At 35.4% G+C, this 23,012-nt stretch overlaps 1 protein-coding gene across 1 annotated transcript in view; it reads left to right on the plus strand.

Annotated features, from left to right (window-relative positions):
* The first annotated feature begins 721 nt into the window (after positions 1–721).
* The window catches only part of LOC141401187 (sulfide:quinone oxidoreductase, mitochondrial-like), a 30,635-nt gene continuing 8,344 nt past the window's right edge, over positions 722–23,012 (plus strand). The window contains exon 1 of the mRNA XM_073981162.1: positions 722–1,172. Coding sequence (XP_073837263.1) covers positions 1,054–1,172 — 119 coding nt within the window. The 5' untranslated portion in view covers positions 722–1,053. The remainder of the gene's footprint in view (positions 1,173–23,012) is intronic.

The following is a 23,012-nucleotide window of genomic DNA, read 5'->3' on the forward strand; positions in this document are numbered from 1 at the left end:
CATCATAGGATTGAGACCCCATTTCGAGCTTATAACCCACCCTTCCATAGGTTGATATAATCCTTCAATTTAAGGGTCACTGCCGGTTATATCACCTTACTGGAAATACAAGCACGTCCGCCTTGCACTCAGAAGGTTTGCGGTTCAAACCCTGACCAGAACATCAACATTTTCGGCGGTGAAAAATCCCCTCAGTGTAAGGCTAGCTTACTTTTCCTGAGTATTTCATCCATGAAAAACTTCTCTACCATTCGGACCCGGTTATAAAAAGTTTTGTTTCAGTTCAAATAATATTTGTTAATTTTATTTGTGTCTCTATATGTACTCTCTTTAGTGAAAATTCGTACTAATAGTAAAGTGATTTAAAATTCAAATGGTACGTTTACATGCAACCGGATTTAATAAATCCACTTAATTTCAAATGTCAATTCCGTTGCATATACGTCAAAAATCCACGTAAAGAAAGTTCACCCGGCAAAAAGGTTTAATTATTGGAAACATCTTATTTCAAAAAAATCCTGAAAATGGTACCATTATAATGACATTTCCATCTCTGATATAAACAAATAACAAACTAAACAAAACTAAAGAGTATTGACCGGCATAGTGAGAGCAAGTGAGCTTATTCAGAGTGGGAGAATACAAAACACTTACATATGTCATGATGACACATAGGGAAGAGCTGATAACTGACCGACCGACCCGGTCCCCCAAAATGCTTGCATTCAACTAAATGAGACAAGAGAGTGGCTAGCTGGTGGAGCCCAAACGCTTCCACAAACATCGAAAACTAGCAATGTTCGAGAAATCGCCACCACACAATTTCAGTTGAAAACCAACAGTAGACGGTGGCGGAGCAAGGCGAACTGAAAAAAAACTTTTGTGACCAAAAACGACAAATCAAAACAAAAATAATAGCAAAGAAAACCAACATAAAAGCTAACAAGTGTTTGGCGAATTATCTAACGAACGAAGAGAGAAACACACGCTGCCGTTTGTCCATTTGACAAAATAACAACTAACAAACAACCGAAGTAACAACCACTAGCAGCAATGAGCGGTGTTTTGCAAGCAGCTTCATTAAGATTGATGGCATTTTCGAAAGCCTCAAATCTTGGTTTAATCACCCTAAGAAGTTTCTCCGTTTCCCCTAGCTTAGCACAGAAAAAAGAGTGAGTAAAAAAACACTATGAAATATGTATTTCAATTGTTTCTACGCAACCAAAATATAATTTTAATAAAAATGTCCACACTTTTTACATTGACATTCAGGGCACTTGCCGTTGAAAGATAAAAAGAAACAATTTGGCTACATATAAAACACATAAAACATGGCCATAAAATCCATGATAGATATGTAGATTGACACATGTGATAGATCAGTGGCTATAATTTCCATTGCCTATAAATTTTAAAAACTAAATTATTTATATCGACCGGTACAACAGCCAATTTGGGGATTGTCGAGGAGATGGTTTAAGGTCAGCAGAGCAGTTCTCAGGTCAAAGACAGAAAACATCTGAGAAGGGACTAACAAAACTTACAGATATTGGTCCATCTGGCGGTAGTTTCTATGGATGAGAGATAAGAAACGGACGCTAACAAAATAGATTGTCGGTCATTTCAATTTCCTTCTTACATTCAATGAGCCTTTAGTCGTTTGTACAATATCCCAGACACTATCTTATAAGCAATATGGAGCAGACTTATACCCCTGTAGTTTGAGCACACAGTCTTATCTCCTTTCTTGTGGACGGGACACATAATGCTCAGGTTCCAATCATCGGATACGCGTTCTGCGTGTCGCCTCCGGTTTCGAACAGCTCGGCATGTAAGCCATCGACTCCTGCTGTCTTATTATTCTTCAGCCGTTTTATTGCTGTCTTTATCTCATCTTGGTAGGGAGGTATATATTCAATGCCATCTTCTGGGGTTAGATCTTTGGTATCTCCGTCGTCTTCGCTAGTATTGGATACCAATATTTTGGAAAAATTCCAAATTACCCTTTCTGGTCTCTAGAGGAGACTGTGCCTGTACCAAAGCTATCAGTCAGATGTTTGCTAGAATTTTCGGACTTTATTCTGGCTGCTGTACATCTCGATTTTCACACTCCCGTTTTCCACTTCTCTCTTTTCCGTACGGAAAAGTCGTTTCTTCTCTCTCTCTCTCTCTCTCTCTCTCTTTTTCTCTCGATAACTCTCTCTTGCGCTACGCGTTGCCTCTAGCGCTGAAAATTCCAATTGTCGCAATTTAATTAGTCCAGAACTTGTTCTAAGCGGTACTAGTACACAATTGACCACTGAGTAATGCGAAGGGAACCAATTGACACCTTTTTATCCCCAAATAAACGACGAGGCGTCATTTGCGACTATTTACTATAAAGTCAATTGGTTACCTCCTATGACATCCCCATGGTAAAGTTTACAGTTGATTGCACTGTGAGGAGTCTAAAGTGAAACTAGTTACTGTAACTCTAAGAATCGGCGAGTTCACGATGCCGAACTAGTTCATCTTGCAAGCGGGTTGCGAATATTCTTAATTAATTATTCTTAAATTAAATATACCACTTTTTTAAACAACTACAGAAGAACTGGTATACGATGCAAACTTGGAACTAGTACAGTACCATCTACTGGTAATGCATAGAGAGTCAATTGGTTACTTTCGCGTACATCTCCTTGTAAAAGTTTATAGTTGATTGCACTGTGAGGGGTGTAAAGTGGAACTAGTTACTGTAACCTTTGGAATCGACGAGTTTCCGATACCAAACTAGTCCATGTCCCTAGCGGGTTGCTACTGATTGTATTTTTCCCTTCGGTAGCGGCACGACACTCCTGGTCATACCATGTGTTCCTAGGTAGAGGTCTCTGGTATCCAAATATGGATTTTGCGGTTGTTTGGAAGGACCCGCTTGCGCGGTGGGATAGTTCGGCATCGGAAACTCGTCGATTCTCAGCGTTACAGTAACTAGTTCCACTTCTGACCCCTCACAGTGCAATCAACTGTAAACTTTAACATGGGGATGTCATAGGAGGTAACCAATTGACACTCTATGCATTACCTGTAGGTGGTATTGTACAAGTTCCAGGTTTACAGTCATATACCAGTTTATTTATAAAAAAGTGGTGGGAAATAGTCACAACTGACGCTTCGTCGTTTACTTGGGGATATATAGGTGTCAATTGGTTCCCTTCGCATTACTGCATTACTTATGGGTCAATTGTGAACTAGTACCACTTACCTCTAGTTTAGAACTATTTAAATTGAGACAATTGGAATTGCTAGCGGGCAGAGAGAAGAAGAGGGCGATTTGTATATTTCCTTCGTATTCCTTTTTTATACCAGAACAATATGAATAATATGTACGAAGATATTCAGTCCATCAACACTAGCTTCTGTTATTGGATGCTTCATTTATATTAAACTTATGAAGAAAATGTAAATGTGAATTATTTATACAACTGGTCGTTTAAGTTACGTTAATTAAGTCGCAACTGACGCCTCCTCGTTTACTTGGGGATAAAAAGGTGACAATTGGTTTTGTTCGCATTACTTACGGACCAATATTTGTACTAGTACTGATTAGAACTAGTTCTGGACTACTTAAATTGCGACAATTGGAATTTTCGTCACAAGCGGGGAGTGGGCAATACTTTTCCACTGTGCTGACAAGTTATCGAGACGAGGAGTTCTTTGATTAAACAATTGGGCCAGTTGAGTGGAATATGCTGTGGCTTACTCTAAGCTGCAATCACCACAGATAGCTACGTTTAACAACAAGGTGGTGTTTCGAGTCTATGTTTGCTCATCGGAATGATCGATGAATGTCTTCCATTTATCACAACGTAATTTGATTTCTTGTTTTTTGGGCGCAGGTTTATCCGCGCCACGATACAATTCTGTTTATATTTCGACTTCTATATATCAATCATGAATTTTATCAATATCTTGATCAGCTGTCTACAAATGGTTTCGTGGCCAATAATATTTTCAAAGACCACCTCTGAACCATCCTGCCACTACAGGGATTCTTTGTGGCCGATATATGTAGCTGTCAATTACCAACTTTTTCAAAGTGCAATTATGCTATGAATTGACCGGAAGGTAATCCTCTTGGCGACCTTGACGCCTATGATAATAGCTTCACTACCATGTTTCGTTCGACTATCATCTATTTCGTCAGAGGTAATGATTTTCGGCGTCTGTGGAACATGAGCCATCCCAAACCCTCTTACTATCCTTCAATCATGAACTTTATCACTGTCTCATAGTGGACTATTTGTCTATTTTGTCGAATTTGGAGGCCAAATTTGTACTTGCGAATCATTTTCAACACCTACTTTCTATTCTGCGGCTGTAGTTTCTCAGGCAGTTCGCAACATATCCCTAGTACTTTGACGTTTATGAAAACAACTGCCCTACCGAATCTCGAATTTTCCTCTGACGGTTTTTGGATATAATTATCCAATGTTCGAATCTTTCGTCCGAATAAGCTCTACAAATGACGACAACTAAAATGTCGTTTGAGCCGATCAACCAGACATTTAACTCTCTCCCCCAGCCCGCTTAGAAATTGATGGTCTCTCGGTTGGATCAAGAGCTGAGTTTCTCGCAGCACCCATTCTAACATATGCATCTGTAGTCTGATGGACCGCTATTAAATAAGTAGATTTGAAAATTTTAGAAGAAGCATTTTCACAAAATTGTGAATTGTGTGATGAAAACGAAACGCAAAAACACTTTCTCAGATTACAGTCAATGAGTTACGCCGACATTCTCCCAGATTATTAGAGTTGCGTCGTTCATGAACGAACCGGCTCAAAGGAACGATTCCGTGAAAAGAACGAACGGATCCGTATCCAGCTCATTCTTTTATATCGTTCATTTAGATCCCCGATGGACGAGTCATTGCTGCTTACAAAATTAGCAGCATTGGTTTTGCAGTCAAACTCTAAACAAACGCTGCGCTAGCGCAAGCAGCACAAATTTCCACACAAAACAAACAATGATTCATAGAGCTACTCTCGCTCAGTAACTCATCTCATTCAGTAGCACATCTCGGTCATATCATTCTTTTGCATCATTCGTTCATCTGGTTCTTTCATATCAAAACCACCACCACTACGATCAGAAACAAAACCACCCCCATTAGCACACAAACAAGCAAGTAACACAACAGTTCCCTGCAAACATTTGCTATCTGTTTCTTGTCCAATGAGTTACTTCAATTAGATTGCACAAACGAATGCGATAGTCGCATTCTTATCCAATAAGATCATGCTCTCGGGAGGAACTGTTCCACTCATTAGATACTTTTTTGAGTGTCTCATTGGACACTGCAGAAAGTTATTAAAACGATAATATGGGTGGTGCAATGGTAAGCGTGCTTGCTTTGCAATCTGAATGCCCGGGTTCGATTCCCAGGCCAGTAGACATTGTTTTTTTAATGACAAAATTATTATAAGCTATAAACCATTAATATAAGCTAAAACATTGATAAAAAAAATAATAATAAATAAAAAAAAATATTTTTTCTTTCTTTTTTATTTGATTTGCTTTAATTTTTTTATTTTATGTGTTGTTATTATTGTTGACCCATTGGTCGTTAATCCTTTGTTTGATTTATTTTTGATTTTTTATTTATAACTCATTATATTTTATATTTTATGCGAGTATGTTTTTAGAATTTTTGTCGCTCATATTAATTTTTCATTTGAAAAATGTGATGTCGCCTGACCTGGTAATCGAACCCCGACATTCAGATTGCAAAGCGAGCATGCCTACCATTGCACCACTGTCTCATATAATCATCTGTATACAAATGTCTTATTTGTTCAAATTACAACAGTTCTAAAAATAAATGCAAGCTATCTCATTTGTATCCAAATAAACGATGGAAAATAGATAGACATCATATTCATACAGAATTGTTATTGTTATTTGCCTATCGTATTTTTATCTAAATTTTGACTGAATACGATGCAAATGGGATAACAATGTAATTGTTGTTGTATATTAGACAAATGTCGCATTTTTACAAAAAATTAGACACCAAAAAGATTCTCATTTATAAAATTAGATAAAACTCACTTCCAATTGCTGGCAGGGTTGTGTCATTCGTGAACGAACATTATCAAAAGAACGATTCGGTGAAAAGAACGACGGAGTCATATGCAGCAGAGAACGAACGACTTTAAAAGAAAATAATAAAGTCAAATGTATTGTTGAACGAAAAAGAGCCAACGAACGAAGTAAACGACCCGGATCTTTTTGGTGAACGGAATGAAAAAGATCGATCCGCTCAATGACGAGATTGCCCAACACTACAGATTATAATCACATCAACTTTCCCAAATCTCACATCCTAGATCTTAAAAACTACACCATACGAAATCACATTAGGGAAAATTTATTAAAAAGGTTGATCGTAGTTTACACTGTGCAACATTTTTGAGCCAATCGCGTGCAAACAACTTCTGTCCCGAATTTTATGAAAGTAGAGGACCAATAGGCAAAAAAAACCATATTTGGGTTTTGTTTTCTTAGATCGGGTTCGGTTTTTATGGCCTCATCTAAACATGGTTAAAGATCGAGTTTTTAAAACAAATCGGGGCTGTATCTCTGAAACCAATACGAATCTTGTTTTGACATCTGCAGCAAACTTGTAGATAAGAGCAAGAAGAAAATATTTTGAGGAATAGTGAACTCGAAAAACTGCATTTATTGCCTCAAATTTTATAATATATCTAAAAATTCTGTATTTTGTGTATATTTCGCAGCGTAACTCCCAAAATGTTACATTTTTCTTAATGTTACCTTTAGGGAAAATATTCTCTGGAATGTAATACACAACTCTTAAGAACATTATATTGTTATAAAATGCCTCTATCGCCTTGTTTATAGCAAATTTTTCAAAAACAATTTGGTAAATATTTCAATAATTCATTGAAATCCCCAACATGGGAATAAACAGCCTGTGTGAACATTGTTTGAAATAAGTTCTGTAAAAGGTATGATATGAAATACCCCTTAAACAACTTGAAATAACCATTTTAGAGTTTCAGAATGTTCTGAAGAATTGATGGTCACGTTATTTGGAAAATTTTTAGAATGGTTACTTGTTTCAACTCCCAACAGTTTAGTTGTTACTGACCAGAATTTCAGAAATTATGTAAACTTTTCTATATTTTAACGAGTTTGATGCGCTAGATGCAGCTTTTCCTAGTTCATCTGTTTGACACATATGTTGTACTACTTTAGGGCTACAATATTGCTACAGACTGCAAAGCAAAATTCTTATTAGTTTCGGAGATAAATGTCCGATCACTGGAAAAAAGGCTCATTTTAGGTCGGTTTAGATGAGGCCATAAAATCTAAACCCGAACTAAGAACACAAAACCCAATTAAGGTTTTTGTAGTCTCAATATGTACTTTCAGAAAATGCCCATTAGAAGTTGTTTGCATTTCCAGTGTTGCACAGTGTTATCAATGCACAGAGGCAACCTCTTCAGACAATCAGATTAAAGTACACAACCGAATTTGTGTGCAGAATTTAACTTTTGTCTATATTATCTTTTAGAATATTCCCAGTTATCCATCCACATTTGCTAATGAATCATAAATCGTTACCATCTATTCCGCATAGATTATCTTCTACTTGATAATTATAATTATAAGTGTATCGCAAAGAAAAAAAAAACATAAACTTTACTCTCTTATGACATCATAACAGATAAATTTGTCTGCGTTGAAATACTCAAGGAATTGTGGAGTTTAATTAATATTTTTTTGTGAAATACCACGAATTGACGATAAAAAATGGTTATTAAAATTCAATCAAGGTGCTACACCGTCTAAAGAGAGAAGCTACACATTATAATTATCAATTCGCAACCAGTCGCTGCTTATCATTTTATGATCATTCTTTAATGGCTAATCGAAGTTTTTCGCCAAACCACGAGGAGTGTTACATAGATTCGCAAACAAGCAAAACGACCTACGTGACCCGATACAGAACATTTGTTTTATAAGCCTAACTAAATATCCTCCAACCTTCCCGATCCTATACACATAATTTCCATATTTGAATACCTCGACTTTCGACCTCATCGATTTTGACCTTTCAGCTTTGGGTGTACTTCTAGTAGGGACATTTTCATTCTTTTTTATGACATGACAAAATTCTAAGGTGACCAACCAAAATGACTGGTGGCCACGATAACTATCGAAATGAGTTGTCCCCAAACATATGTCGAACCAATTTTTATCACCATTGTACTACTGTATTTTGACGGTATCTGTCGTTAGACACGCCGTTCTGTCTCGATTATAAAAAGGAGTTCCCATACCATGATTCAGGATGAATTCATTGATATGAAAGAAGTCACCCTAGTCTCTGTGGAGGTGTTCGTGGGAAATATGGAGGAAATAATCATTTGGGACCCTATAAAGTATATGTATTCTTGATCAGGATAAAATTCTGAGTCGACCGTCTGTTGTAATCATTCTCACGTCCACAATAATTGAGCTAGAGCGCTATATTTTTGAACGTGAGTTACGTTTTTCCATAGGCAGGCCAAATTCGAAGATGGGCTATATCGGGCCACGTTTCGGTATAGCTCCCATATAACGGTATCTCCTGGTTTTTCGGTATTTTGAGTACTTTATTTACATTTTTAACCGTACTAGCTGTAATTTTACATTTGAGGTTCTTAGGGGTCAAAACACTTCTTCACTAAAAATTGTCAAGTCCAAGTTTAAGTATAGCCCCCATATAATGGTAGCTACCGATTTTCTGTATTTTGAGGGTTTAACTAAATTTTTTGACTTAATTTGACATTTCGGTCCAGCCGAACTAAATGCTCAGCATTTATGCTAACAAGGGTATATACACTTTCTTACGGGCAAAATGTGTCTCATCGAAATAATGGTGTTAGACCCCATGTATGTTTGGACGAAACCCGTTTCAGACAATTTGGAGTTGATTTACCAATATCCGTGCGTCTGTCTGTCTGGCTGGCTGGAGCGCAGGATAACTCTCGAACGAATCACAGATTCGGTCCAAAATGTGGCTTTCGTAATATTTGGTCCAAACTTAGTTTAAGTTCGAAGATGTGTTATATATGTAGGTAGCTCCCCCGCAGAAGTTCGAAAATGTTCGGAAAATTTGTGCGCTCGATAACTCCCCAGCAAAAATAGTAACTTTGTATTTTGTGTTTCCAGAGGCTAAGAAACATTTCTATCTTAAAATGTTTATATAGGTCCACGTTTTGATATAGCCCCCATAGGACGATATCTCCCGGTTTTCGGTATTTTGAAGGTTTTGGCCTCATTATCACACCGAGATGGCTGAAATTTGGTATTTAGTCTTCGTTGGGGGTATAAAACTTTCCCCCAGAAATTTGTAGGTATAGGTTCACGCCATCATATAGCCCCCATAGAACGGTACCTTCCGATTTTCGGTATTTTGAAGGTTGTGGCCACATTGATCCACCGAAATGGCTGAAATTTGTGGTAGAGGGTATAAAAAGGTCGGCCCGACCGAACTTAACGCTTTTCCTACTTGTTTTTTAATTAACAAAAACTCGCGTGGCGACGGTGAGCGTTGAACACACAACCCTAGGATTTATAGTCGGACACACACACACACACTGTGCCAGCGTACTCATTACTTAGTGAGGAGTAAAGTAAGTAGGTTTGCCTTGTAAATTTTTTAAGAAGTAACCCATCACTTGTAAAAGAAGCTTGTAACCCATTACCAAGTAATGTAAGGTAATGGGTTACGTAATGACTAACGGATCCGAATTTTTGCTGGGTCTATATACTTTGGTCTATACGTTGCACATTGTGAAATTTCTACCAGACTTAGATAAGGTTGCAATATGGACTCAATCGATCCACTCTTTCTAGTATCTTCTACAGAAAAATTCGGACGGTATAAGATTCACTCCCACATACGACGGTATAAGATTCATCAGGGGCAAATCGAAGGTAAGCAACATCGGTCCAAAAATGTTCGGAAAAATTGTGCACACGATAAATTTTAAAAGGAGTGGCCGATTTGGTCCATACCAGATATAGATCAGGTTCGAATATGGACTTTATTTTTCCACTCCTTCGGGTACCTATCATACAACATTTCGGATAAGTTCACTTTAAGACTGGTTCCGAATCGCTTTGATTTTTGTTGAAGCAAGTTACATTATAATATATATAAAAGTTCCACAAACATCCCATACGGGACAAGGGAGACCTCTCTCATATCAATGAGTGCACCCCGATTCATATTAGCTCAGTGATATGGGACCTACAGTTTATCGCCGAGTCCGAACGGCGTGTCCTAAGACACCACTTGTAGAGAAGTTTTACATGGCTGAAATACTCAGGAAATGTCGCCAACATTACTGAGGGGTATTTTGCCAACGTTGAAAATTTTGATGTTTGACTGGCCAAGGCGGGTGTGCATACCATTGCACCACGTTGGCACCCAGCAAGTTACATTAGCTGCCTCAATTACGACGGTAAAAGTTTTTTAGGGGCAAGTCCATACTTCTTGAGAAAAAAGCCCGAAAGGTGTAAAAACGAACGCACGTTATATTTATCTTGAACGGTTCAACCAATTTGACCCAAACTTTGGATCTCCTAATATTTTGTCTAAATTTAGTTAATCTTCTAAAATGGTCCCCCCACAAAACTTCAAAATTTGTGTCTAAGTACAGTTTAGGGTCTGTTCGAAGATCCTTTGGAAATGTATACCGATGCTGTTCGTTGTGGTCCTGTTTAAAGCGATACTATGTTTTCCGTGGACATACTGGTCCAAAAATTCTACGATGGCCCGCTGGAATGACTAGTGGGCGCGATATCTAACGAAAAGATATGATTCCCAAAATAAGATCCACTTTCATAATGGACTATGTTGGTCCATTTCTTCAAATACCTCCTCCGCAACAGTTTTGAACTTTAATCCTAATCCAAATTTTTGTCGGCAAGTTCAAATATCCAAAAAGGGCCACAAAATTCTGAAAAGACCCTAAATGCATTCGATCTATCCGTATATGACAGTTCGATTCACATAGGCTGAGGTTATATATCTGTCGGCAAAACCGACTGGTACTTTTTTACTTGTTTTTACTAGCCTTGTAGGTACGCTCGTGTTGCCAGTGCTAAATAAATCTTATTAATTCAATGAGTTGTAGCACACGCAAACTTTGTGACAATTTAGGTCGATTCGGCTAAATACCAGTCAAATAACGTTTACTCTTCGGTGTTAGTTGATTGCTATTAACATATTGAACACGTTTCTGAGAATTAAGCGCTCTCTTTAATTCCAAAAAAAAAAAAAAAAAAAAAAAAAACAAAATATTTTATGGACAAAGGTGGTCATTAAACTTGTAAATTTAAATTTCATATTTTATAAAACCGTAATATCCCAATAACTCGTAATGCTGCGGGCATTTTTTACAAATTATTTATGTTTTCGATTTATCGAGATTCTACTGTATTGTATTGGGTGTAACAATAAATTTTAATATTTAAGCATGTTGTTCTGACAACCTGTTAGCCGGAATATCTTCTTTTGTCTATGCGACACTGAATGACTTTGCAGAAAAAGAACTAGAAAACGAAACTTTTTTCGACAGTGATAAATGTCTAACGATGAATATGAAACGAGCTTTTTTCGGACGAAGATACATACATATGTATTTATATACATATAATTTCAACCCAACATAATTATAATGTTCAATTCATTGGGGATATGTAGAGCAGCATACTAAAGGGTGCAGCATAAATGAAATTCGAATCCTCTCTCACGCTAGAAGTGTGAACATTTTAACGACTAAATTAATTATCATAAATGCACACGTTTGACAAATAAATGTACATATGTAAGTTGAAAATAAACAAAAGTGTTAATTAATATCATTTGTTGATTTTGCGATATCGTCGTCTCCATTCCCGAGGGGATTTTACTGCACGCAATTTCAGACGTAGATATGTATGTATTAATTCCAACAACAATATACACACAAATGATTTTTGTTTATTTAATTATGACTATGAATAATCGAAAGTCAAACAAACTATAAAATATTCCAACTGAGCAGAGAGTGGTCAACGTATGCATGTTACTAAACATTTACACTGGAGCACACAAGTTTGCGTACAAAAGTTAAAACGCGACGTTATTATCGACCAATTTGTTGTTATACCTTAACCCTAATCATTTTGTTTTTTATATGATTTTAATTGGTTAAATATTAACTGGTTACAGCAGTTGTAGAGCCCAATAAAAACAAATTTTCCTTTAGCCGATAGCCTAAGACGCTAGTGCTATTTTTTATATAATTTTATTGTAATTTTTTATTATAATAAAAATGTGAAATAAATAATAAATAAATAACAATTTTCCCCGTGAGTAATAATAGTAATACATAGCATGTTTACATTGCACTACACTTAGAAAATCCCGCTATGTCCCAATTTACATTAGGCGAGTTTACTTGCGGCAATTGTCAGTTTGTAGGTGAGAGAGGGTGCTGAGATGCAAAGGGTTACCATATGCCTCTCTCTCCTACAAAATGACAATTGCCGCAAGTAAACTCGCCAAATGTAAATTGGAACTAACTTAAATTTAAACTCTAATGTAAACATGGCTAATGGGCTTTGTATTCGACACGACAGTGTAAGTAAGCTAATTTCTGTTTATAAAATTCGACAGAATTTTATAAACAGAAATTGCCTTACTAGTTATAACCAATGCTAGTTCCGGATCCAAGTGGGATATCAACAAAATAATTCACACATGTTTTCAAAGATTATGCTATTTTTTCATTTTTGCAAATATTTCATGGTGACTGACTGAAAAAAAAACTTTACACGTGTTTGACCACTTATTTTATGTTCATTGTTTGTTTTTGTTTTAGCATTGGATTTGCCAAAAAGACAATGAAATAAATCACAAGCCACCAGAAATAATTGTACCACAATTATGTAGTAGGAAAATGCGTGCAGCAGTTTACTACATCATGAGAGTAAATTGCTTTTTAATTTTTTCCTGTGGTTTCATTATTTTTGTGGTTTTGAGCTATTAAAAATATCGGCAGTTAATATTGGTGTTATGTAATAGGAGCTTAAATGAACAAAAATATGAAATGTCACACATGAGTATTATAGATCAGGCTAAAGGTCAGAAAGGCAAATTTCGTTCAAAACACAGAACAAATCTTCCCGGCCTTACTTCAAAGGGAAGTGGAATATATACCGTTAAAGCTGGTCGGAATCTTCAACGCTTGCTTGAAATTTGGGTATACTCACATAGCCTGGCAAGGTAAGTTACGCAAAAAAGCTAGATCAGGCCGTGAGGTCTAAATGTTAACCCGGAAAAACGGAATTATGTCTATTTTTATACCCTCCACCATAGGATGGGGTTATATTAAATTTGTCACTACGTTTGTAACTACTCGAAATAATCATTGTAGACCCCACAAACTATATATATTCTTGATCAGCGTTCAATTCTACATCGATATAGCCATGTCCGTCCGTCTGTCCGTCCGTGGAAATCACTCTAGCGTCCGAACGGATTGACGTAGGTGGATGAAATTTTGGGAGAATCTATTATATGTACGTAGGACTTTTGGTATTGAAAGCGGGCTATGTAGGTCCACGCTTTCGTATAGCACCCATACAAAATGACGCGTGACGCGTCGTCGTTTTAAGGAATTTTTAAGATATTTGTCCCATTTAACCACCGAATTGTAATTTGGTATTTTGTGCCTCCAGAGACCAAAAAACATTCCTACCAAAGTTGGTTTATATAGGTCCACGTTTTGGTATAGCCCCCATATAAAGTACGCGTCATTTTAATATATTTTGAATGTATTAGTCCCATTTGACAACAGAATCGGTTGTAACTTTGTATTTTGTGTTTCCAGAGGCTAAGAAACATTTCTACCATAAAACGTTTAAATAGGTCCACATTTTGATATAGCCCCATAGGACGATATCTCCCGATTTTCGGTATTTTGAAGGTTTTGGCATCATTATCACACCGAGATGGCTGAAATTTGGTATTTAGTGTTCGTTGGGGCTATGAAACTTTCCCCCAGAAATTTGTACGTATAGGTCCACGCCATCATATATCCCCCATAGAACGGTACCTGCCGATTTTCGGTATTTTGAAGGTTGTGGCCACATTAATCCACCGAAATGACTGAAAATTGTGGTGGAGGGTATAAAAAGTTCGGCCCGACCGAACTTAACACTTTTCTTACTTGTTTAACAACAATTAGGTACCTGGGATTAATTCTGAATAGGAAACTTAAATGGGAAGGCCATATTCAGAAAAAAGCTAATAAAGCGCACATATGTTCAAAATGGGGTTATAATCATAGGATAATATGCAGAAGCGTAATGAGGCCGATTCTAACATAGGCATCCATTGTACAATAATCGAGAAGGTAGGTCAAGTTCGAACAAATTGTGAAAAACAAGACCAGGGTGTATTTGCTTATTCTGTCAGAATTACCATAACTGAATATGCAACAGGTTGTACTATTTATTTTATATTTTGGATCATTAACTAATAACGCGAAAAATGAATGGGAGGCTATCGTCACCTGAAATGCCCAAAGACGTAACCCTCAAAGGGTTACGTTGAGGGTTACGTCTTTGGGCATTTCAGGTGACGATATACAATTTGTGCACAGATTTGAAAGAATAAGCAAACCAATAGAAAAAATTGTAATCAGCTGTTTGCTATGCCCTCCCTTGTAATAGAGTTGTACAATCTAGTTCATTTGAAAGATCTAGTTCAATAGCTCAGCTCTTTTAACTGAACTAGTTCAGCAATCTAGTTCATAGTTCACTATCCAGTTCAATCATTCGGATCAGAATCGTTCACGGGATCTTATGATTCGCTTGATGAAAACACACACACACATACACCAAATAGGAACAAACATTAGAATAGTATACTAAAACTACAAAAATATTACATTTAGATAATTTTATTCCATTCATAAAGAATGATTAAGTTTGTATTAAGTTTAGAAAAAAAGTCCTTCGGAAAAAATTGTAAATAGAATTTCATTTAAGTGGCTGGTAAAAAATCTTATGTTTTGCGTTTGTAGAAATTATAACTGCGAAAAAGCTTGATGTTTCTTTTTTCCTTTTTTCTATCCACAACAAGGCACATTGAATGAATGATAATGGATTCGATATATTGGAATGTGTTATGTCAACAATGTTTTTTATGTAGAAATTACTTTTATTACAATGGGGGTTGACACTTCACATTGATCCAAAACATAAACAAAACTCATTACATTACGAAGGCATCACTTGCACATGCTGAACCTGATTGTGAATCGTTCGTTCGTTGATCGTTCTTTGTGGATCTTTCGGTCTGCGTTCAGTGAGCTATTGAACTATAATGAACTATATCGACTGATCTAGTTCATACGCTCCTTTCAATGAATCGTTCAATTGAACTAGTTCGTTCATGAACTATACAACTCTACCTTGTAATGATTGTACCATGATAGTCATCTGTATTAATGTGAAAATACTGCAAAAAATCCAAAGAATGTGCTGTTTAAGCATTAGTGGGGCAATGAGGACTAAACCAACTAGGGCTTTAGAGACAATTATGTTTTTCCACCTATTAGTAATGGAGGTAAGGTATGAAGCAGCCATCGCAGTTATAAAACCTAAGTACATATCGCACCTGTTAAACAAAAGGGTAGTAACTCAACATTTTGAAATTTTCACTTTTTAATAAAAAACGATAGATAATGATCAACTCCATCAACTGTAAAAATGTCACATTGGTTTGTCTACCCTTTCGTCAAAAAATACCGTTATTTCACTCTTCGTATCCTCAGAGTTACTAGTTAAGTATGAACAGGTTTTTGTCTCTACTGAAAAGTAAGAAATTTTGAGTTGCTTCCCTTTTGTTGATTAGGTGCGATATATGAGCGAGTGGATCGAAAGAGACCATAACATACAACGGATGATCATTAGGGTTATGATTTTTTGAAATTTTTTTCTCAAAAATTATTTCCTTTAGTGAGAATGAATGAAATTTCGCCTAATAATTTATTATAAAAAATTGAAAAAATTCTATGAAATGAACAATTTTTCTCAAAAAATTATTTCCCCTTGCACGAATGAATGGCCTTTTGCCTATTAATGACTAAAATAACTTTTATACCATTTAAATTTTAAAAAAAGATCCCGCACAAACCACTTTTAATTTTTATGATATATGAAATAACGTTATATATAATATAAAATGATATATGTATATCGTCTGCTCCATCGGAAAAGGTCGTAAGTCCACTTTTTTTGGAAATCGCGTTTTTGTTACAGGATGATAGTACAAGTCAAAACACGTCGTATGATACAAAGAAAATGGTAGTATGTCGCGTTTTTCTATATGTTTAGCCCTTGTCGGAAAAGGTCGTAAGTCCACAAAACGTACAAATTTGAGTACGAAAAGGTCGTAAGTCCACAGGAAAATGTATACTTTAAAGAATACTACAGCTAATGTAGTTCAGATATAATGTTTAACGTCATCCATGGTTGAGGTATAATGTAAAGAACTAGCCCACACCTTTGGATGATAATCGGATGATATTTGGCGGAGCCTGTGGACCAAACTTTTGAACAAAAATGTGATAATTTCTATATTGCAACGAAAATTTACATTTGAAATCTATTTTCCCCTATAAGCGAACTAATTATGAAAGATGGACTTCTGGCCTTTTCTTTGATACAAATTGGGATGCTGTATGTGTTCAAATACCTCATATATTAAAAAATTTGTAAAAAAATCAAAATTTTTACTGTTTTTACACGAAGATCTATCTTAAAAATTGCGAGCTGTATCTTAATTTCAAAAGACGCACAGACGGTCATGGTTAGAATTTTACTCTGGTCGGGTCTTATTGCTAAAATATGTACCCAGGATTGGGGAAACGGAATCGTTCGTAAGTTTTATATATAGCGCATTTAAAAAATAGGTCACAGGTGTAACCCGCTCCTCCGAAATTCACCAAGGGACATCCCTGTGCATAATCTGAAAATTACATGGAATAAGTTCTTAGGGTCGGAGATTCAACAACCGTTGCCTCGCAAAATTAATTTTCTGTCCGATACTTCATAACTTTTGCAAAAAAGCGATTTTTTAAAAATAGCGCCTGCACCCGTCCCCTCCGAAATTAAAAAACTATAAAGCCTATTTTCACCCCGGTTGTTCCTTGCATATTCTCTGAAATTTTCAAAAAAAATCAGCCGTTTTTGAGTCTATGCGGAACACACACACATTGTCTTTTGTATATAAGATTTTACACAAAAGTTTTGGTACATTAAACCCGCTAATAATTATCTCATCACCATGTTAAATTTCAAGCTTATCCTTTGTCTTAAACTCAAATCATTCTTAAAATTTCGCTCCGATCGGAATATTACTGCGATCTACAGGACAGCTACAAAGTCGGGTAAAAATTGTGGGTTTGGTCCATTTCACACCTTTCGATCATAACCAACATCTAATGGGGTCACTTCTGGTCGGAACCCGACCTCTCCACAAAATTTCGTGACGATCGGTCCTAAATTGAGGCCTGGAGTTTTATTACAATTGTTAATGGATAGACGGACACACATAGCTAGATCGCTTTATCTCGTCAAGATATGAAAATATGGCAGGGGGAGGGGGTCTATGACGAATACTTCGCGATGTTACACGAATATTGGACAAAACAAACTTATAATACCCTTTCCACATTGTTTTGTAAAGTATAAATATTTTATTTAAAAACGTCCGTAAATTGTAGGAAAAGGTCGTAAGTCCCTACAAAAATACAAAACTGTACAAGGAAAAAGTCGTAAGTCCAAAGACATGCAATTATCTCCCAAACGCGACGGAATTTTATCAAACAAAGTACAGTTATTGAAGCGGAATAAATAAACGAAAAATACTGCCTTTACCACCATAATAAAATCTTTAATACAGACAGCGCTGGAATGTTTTTTCTTTCTCCTGAAAAATTTATTGAGAGGGACTTACGACCTTTTCCGACGGAGCAGACGATATGCTATAATACGATGATAAAATTAGTGAGAAACAAACGGTTATGTCATTTTGGTTATGTCATGTGCCCCTATACCTTGTTTTCAGTTTAATATCTGCTTACAGTGACTTCAACAAATTGTCAAAAGTTCTGAAAATAAAAACTTTAAAAACTCTTTGTGCGGAAACGTTTTTCATCGAATCACTCTGTAATTAAGACTTTAACTAATCTTACGTAAAAACTCATCAAAATATCATACAGGGATACGAGGTTGTAAAAAAAGTCATAAGCCTAATATATATGTTATAATACGATGATAAAATTACTAAGAAGCAAACGGTTATGTGATTTTGGCTATGTCGTGTGCCCCTATACCTTGTTTTCAGTTAAATATCTGCTTACATTAGATCTGTTCCTTTACGTGCAGAATCTTCAAGATTTACCACTTGTTACTCGAAAAGTGTTCCCTTACTTCAGACGCCTTACAATTCATATGGGAGCAGTTTACAACTTTTACTACTTTTGACGGTTTTACCATTTTCAAAAGTAAAGGAACAAACCAAGTAACTTCAAAAAATGGTCAGAAGTTCTGAAAAATAAAAACTTTAAAATCTCTTTGTGCGGAAACTTTTTTCATCGAATCTCTCTATAATTAAGATTTTATGCAATCTTAGGTAAAAACGCATCAATATAAGAAATTGTAAAAAAGTCATAATCCTATACAACACCCCCTCTATACTTGAAGTTACATATTTAAACCGAGGCACAGTGTCCAATTTTATGTAAAAACTGGCCAAAACTCTAAAACTAAATGGATTTTGACCTAAACTTGGGTTCTTATGTTTTTCGGGTCGTTTTTTCGTTTTTAACCTTCAGACGGTCATCAAAGTGGTCTTTTTGGTCCCTTCTCCTATAACATGTGATCGTATCAGTTCAAAATATGTATTCTACAAATTTGTTTGCCATCAATTTTTAGTATAGGTCCTAGAATACACGAAAACACTATATCTTACCTAACTCCAGAAATGTGCAAAATTAAAAACACATTTTAGGGTTAAGGTCGTACTTCGTGTGAGTTTTGGCAAAATTGTAATACAGTAGAACCTCGATAATTCGTAATTCAAGAGACCGGCAATTTTATACGAATTATCGAGGATTTCGATTTAGAGAGGTTAAAATGCGAAGGAAATTGCTTCAAGAGACCGACAGCTTATACGAATTATCGAGGTACAAATTATCGCGACACTATACTCGTATGGTGTCTTTGGCAACTTTACTGACAAGAATTTTACTATAGGTCCTAGAATACATCAAAACTCTAAATTTTACCTAAGCGCCAGGAAATTACCCTATAGTACTCGTATATTCTAACATTCTGAATCAACGAAAATATATCTGCAAAACAAAATGTCACATAAAAACGAAAAGTTCAACTTTGTGCGGGATGTTTCGATGGAGATTGGTAATAAACTCTTCTCTTTTTATAAAATGATAAGTTACACACCTGAACTCGATCTTACTCACAACTATTTTCATAATTTTTTGTTAAAATTGAATTGAATTGAAAGAACGCTCACTTCGTTAGAGGCACTGAACACCTTAAATACGTTTCACATACCTTTCATTAAAATTACAAAAAAATATTTAAACCCCGTTGTTTATTTTGGATATTATCATAATTTTATAAACAACTTTAATATTGAGACAAGAAAAAAATTCAAATAGGGCCACTTTAACCTTCTTATATACCCACCCACTTATTTAACAAGAAGCCTATATATTTTTTCATAACTACACGCAGTGGAATCCTATAAACAATATTTGAACCTATTTATTGTAAATTTATAAAAAAAAAATCGATTTTTGGTCAGGTTTTTCGGAAAATTGGACACTGTGCGAGGCATTAACATAATCCATAAATATTTTGTTCTGCCAAAACCCTTGTAATGATGTGCCTCACCATATTTTCTATTAGAATATGCTGGATAATTATTGATTTTCATTAGATCATCTCTTGAACAAAATATTCGTCATCATATCGATGTGCTTCTACAGTTCGTGTTATATATTCTTATGCGCAAGATTTATCGAGTTTTTGTTCTCCATACATCTTTAACCATATAAGGTATGCTTTAATTTCCATTATATTATATTCCATTATATCGCTTTCTCCATTCCATTGATAACACTATGCAACAAAATTCAATTATGAAGTATAGCAAAAAGTATAAAACACGTGTATCGGCATTATTAAAGTTTACATCGGAAAGTAACCAAAGTAGGCGGGGCAAGTTCTAGTTTTTTTTCGAAATGTTCGAGTTAAGATATCTTGGAATCTTTGCATTTTAGGTATATAGTGTCTTTGGCAACTTTACTGGGGAGGATGTGGGGAATATTTTTGTTTAACCACGTGTCAACCCACGTGCGGTGCATCAAAGAGGCTGTTCAAAATACTTTGAACAGATTATCACATTTTCCATTGATTGATAATGGAAGTTTTTTAAGATAAGAGTTGAAGATCCCACATGTAGTGGTAGCTAGTATCGCTAGTTGTTTGTGTGTGCGCTATGCACTTAAGATTTTATGGCACATGCATTGTGGGAAAATTCTTCAATTATAAAATGTTTGTATTTTTAGAACATAGAGTTTAGTGATAAGAATTGTAATGAAAGGGTAGCCTAAGAAATATTTTGTATTGATTCAGTTAAGCGAAATATTATTGAAATAAATCAGTGACTTACAACCACTCATTGTGTTAAGACGTTCTTCGTCCCTAATTTTTAACAGACGAGCTGCGGCTGTCTGTTGGATGCTGCGGCATCAAATTTATATTTATTCAGAGGCCTTTTTGGTCTTTTTTCGAAAATCTTTCAAAAACTCCTTTAAAATGTGATCATATCAAATTCAAATGTTCCACAAAATTGTCATAACATTTTACTATAGCTCTCAGAATACACCTAATATGGTGATGTTATCTAATCGCCTGGAATCTCTAAAAATTAGGATTAATGTCGGACCTCATCTAAATTTAGTTGTCGATTATCGATAGCAATTATTGTTGAGTGGCGTTGTCAGTTGCCAAAATTACTTTATGTATGGCAACATTAAACTGAAGTTGCGAATCTCAGATGACGAAGCGGCTTTTTTTCAGCAACCACCTATTTTCAGTTGCAGTGAACATTTTCGAAGAAACAAGAAGTAAAATAGAAAGAAAAATAAACATTTTCTTAACAATCGTTGATTCTTTGCATCATTAATTAATTTTGGTGTATCAAAAATATGGTGAAAATAACGACAAAACAACAGTTTGAAACATTAGTTGATAAATTGAGTGCAAATCCAAACTTAGCCCCAGGAGTTCCGGTTTTTGGTGAATCCAAAGCCACAGCAAAGCCATTTTGGACAGTTTAAACAGCCATGGACCTCCAACACGAACGCCTGAAGAGTGGCAGAAAGTCTGCATTCACTTTAAAGCTTTGTTGAAGAAGAAAATGGCTCAAAATAAAATAACATCCGCCTTTGAACCAAGAATGTTCACATGTGTTCCATCTATACAGCCGACTACACCAGGGAATTTCGTTTTTGATTAAAAATATTTTTATTTAGTCTTTTTTCCTGCTCTGTCAACTTCGAAACGATCCAATGGTTTCGGTGCCAAACATTTGTCCTCTATCAAGTGGACAACTTTCTTCAATACGTTCGGAAATGTAGATTAAGCCATCCAATTGTTGTTTTCATTGCCATGGGACATTTAAAAACTTCCCTCCGCAAAAAATCTCAACGCAGCGCACACATTTAAAAGTGGGGGTATTGCTGTTGATCTATAACTTACTTTGAAGTCATCCTTTAACGTTTCCACAATGGCAATCGAAAATAGACTTTAAACCTAAAATAATTTACTGATTATACATATCTTTCCAACATGAGCATCAGCTTACAGTGCAGATGGCAATTCCAATGGATTCGACTTGACCCTCAAATTTCTTCTAATAGATGCAATGTCCAGTATATATATTTTTTTTTCATCATTAAAATTAAATTGAACTTATAATTTAAAATAGTTTTTTTTTTGCGAATTGTGTGTTTTGGATTGAACATAGAGTTCACAAGTTTGAAAAAACACGTTTATCGACCACCTATAATACAATACAATAATACAACATTTCATCTCAGCCGCGCTGGCAATTGACAATGCAACTCAAGTTTAGTGGCAATTATTCAAAACTGTCCCACAAAACATAATTTTAGGGAGATGACGTCAAAGACAAAAATTTTCTCCGTCAAATTTCACTATAGTCCACCAAAGAAATGAAATGTCTATTTACATTATAAGTCATGAAAATATTAGTATCCATTTTGCCGAAAAAATATGAAAACATTTCCCATGTTTTTTGGAGGAAAATGGTTTCCTTTTTTCTTCGAGTTGATATATGAAAGTAATATGAAACTTAGTTCTAGGTGGAAAGTGCCAAAAGAAGAAAAATTCTACACAATATTTCACTATAAGTTTCAGAATAAACCATATATCTAGGTACATATAATATTTTCATAGGAAAATTAGATTACAAATTTAAATATTTTTTTTTTTTTTTTGGATGAATTATTTGTTTTAATTTTCGATTGTTAATTTTACATAATTCCATGCTGGACCAAAATCTAATAAAATCCTTCGCTTTTTGGGGATATTTAAAAAAAAAAATCCAAATCAAATTTCAGTACGAGTCTGAATAATAGGAGCCTGTAACCATAACATGAAAAATTCTCAATAGCCCTTGTTTTTGATATAGGGTTTATGGCCATATTTTACATGGTCCAAAATAATACTCTGATAGGAGTAACTCTTGCTTTGGTGACATTTACGGAATTAACCCTAGAAATTGACATAAATAGATGTATCATGCATGATCATAACAAATCCAGTTATGTTATAGTCAT

This window comes from Musca autumnalis, unplaced genomic scaffold (assembly GCF_047663935.1).
Source record: "Musca autumnalis isolate F117 unplaced genomic scaffold, ASM4766393v1 scaffold_4, whole genome shotgun sequence".
Lineage (NCBI taxonomy): Eukaryota > Metazoa > Arthropoda > Insecta > Diptera > Muscidae > Musca > Musca autumnalis.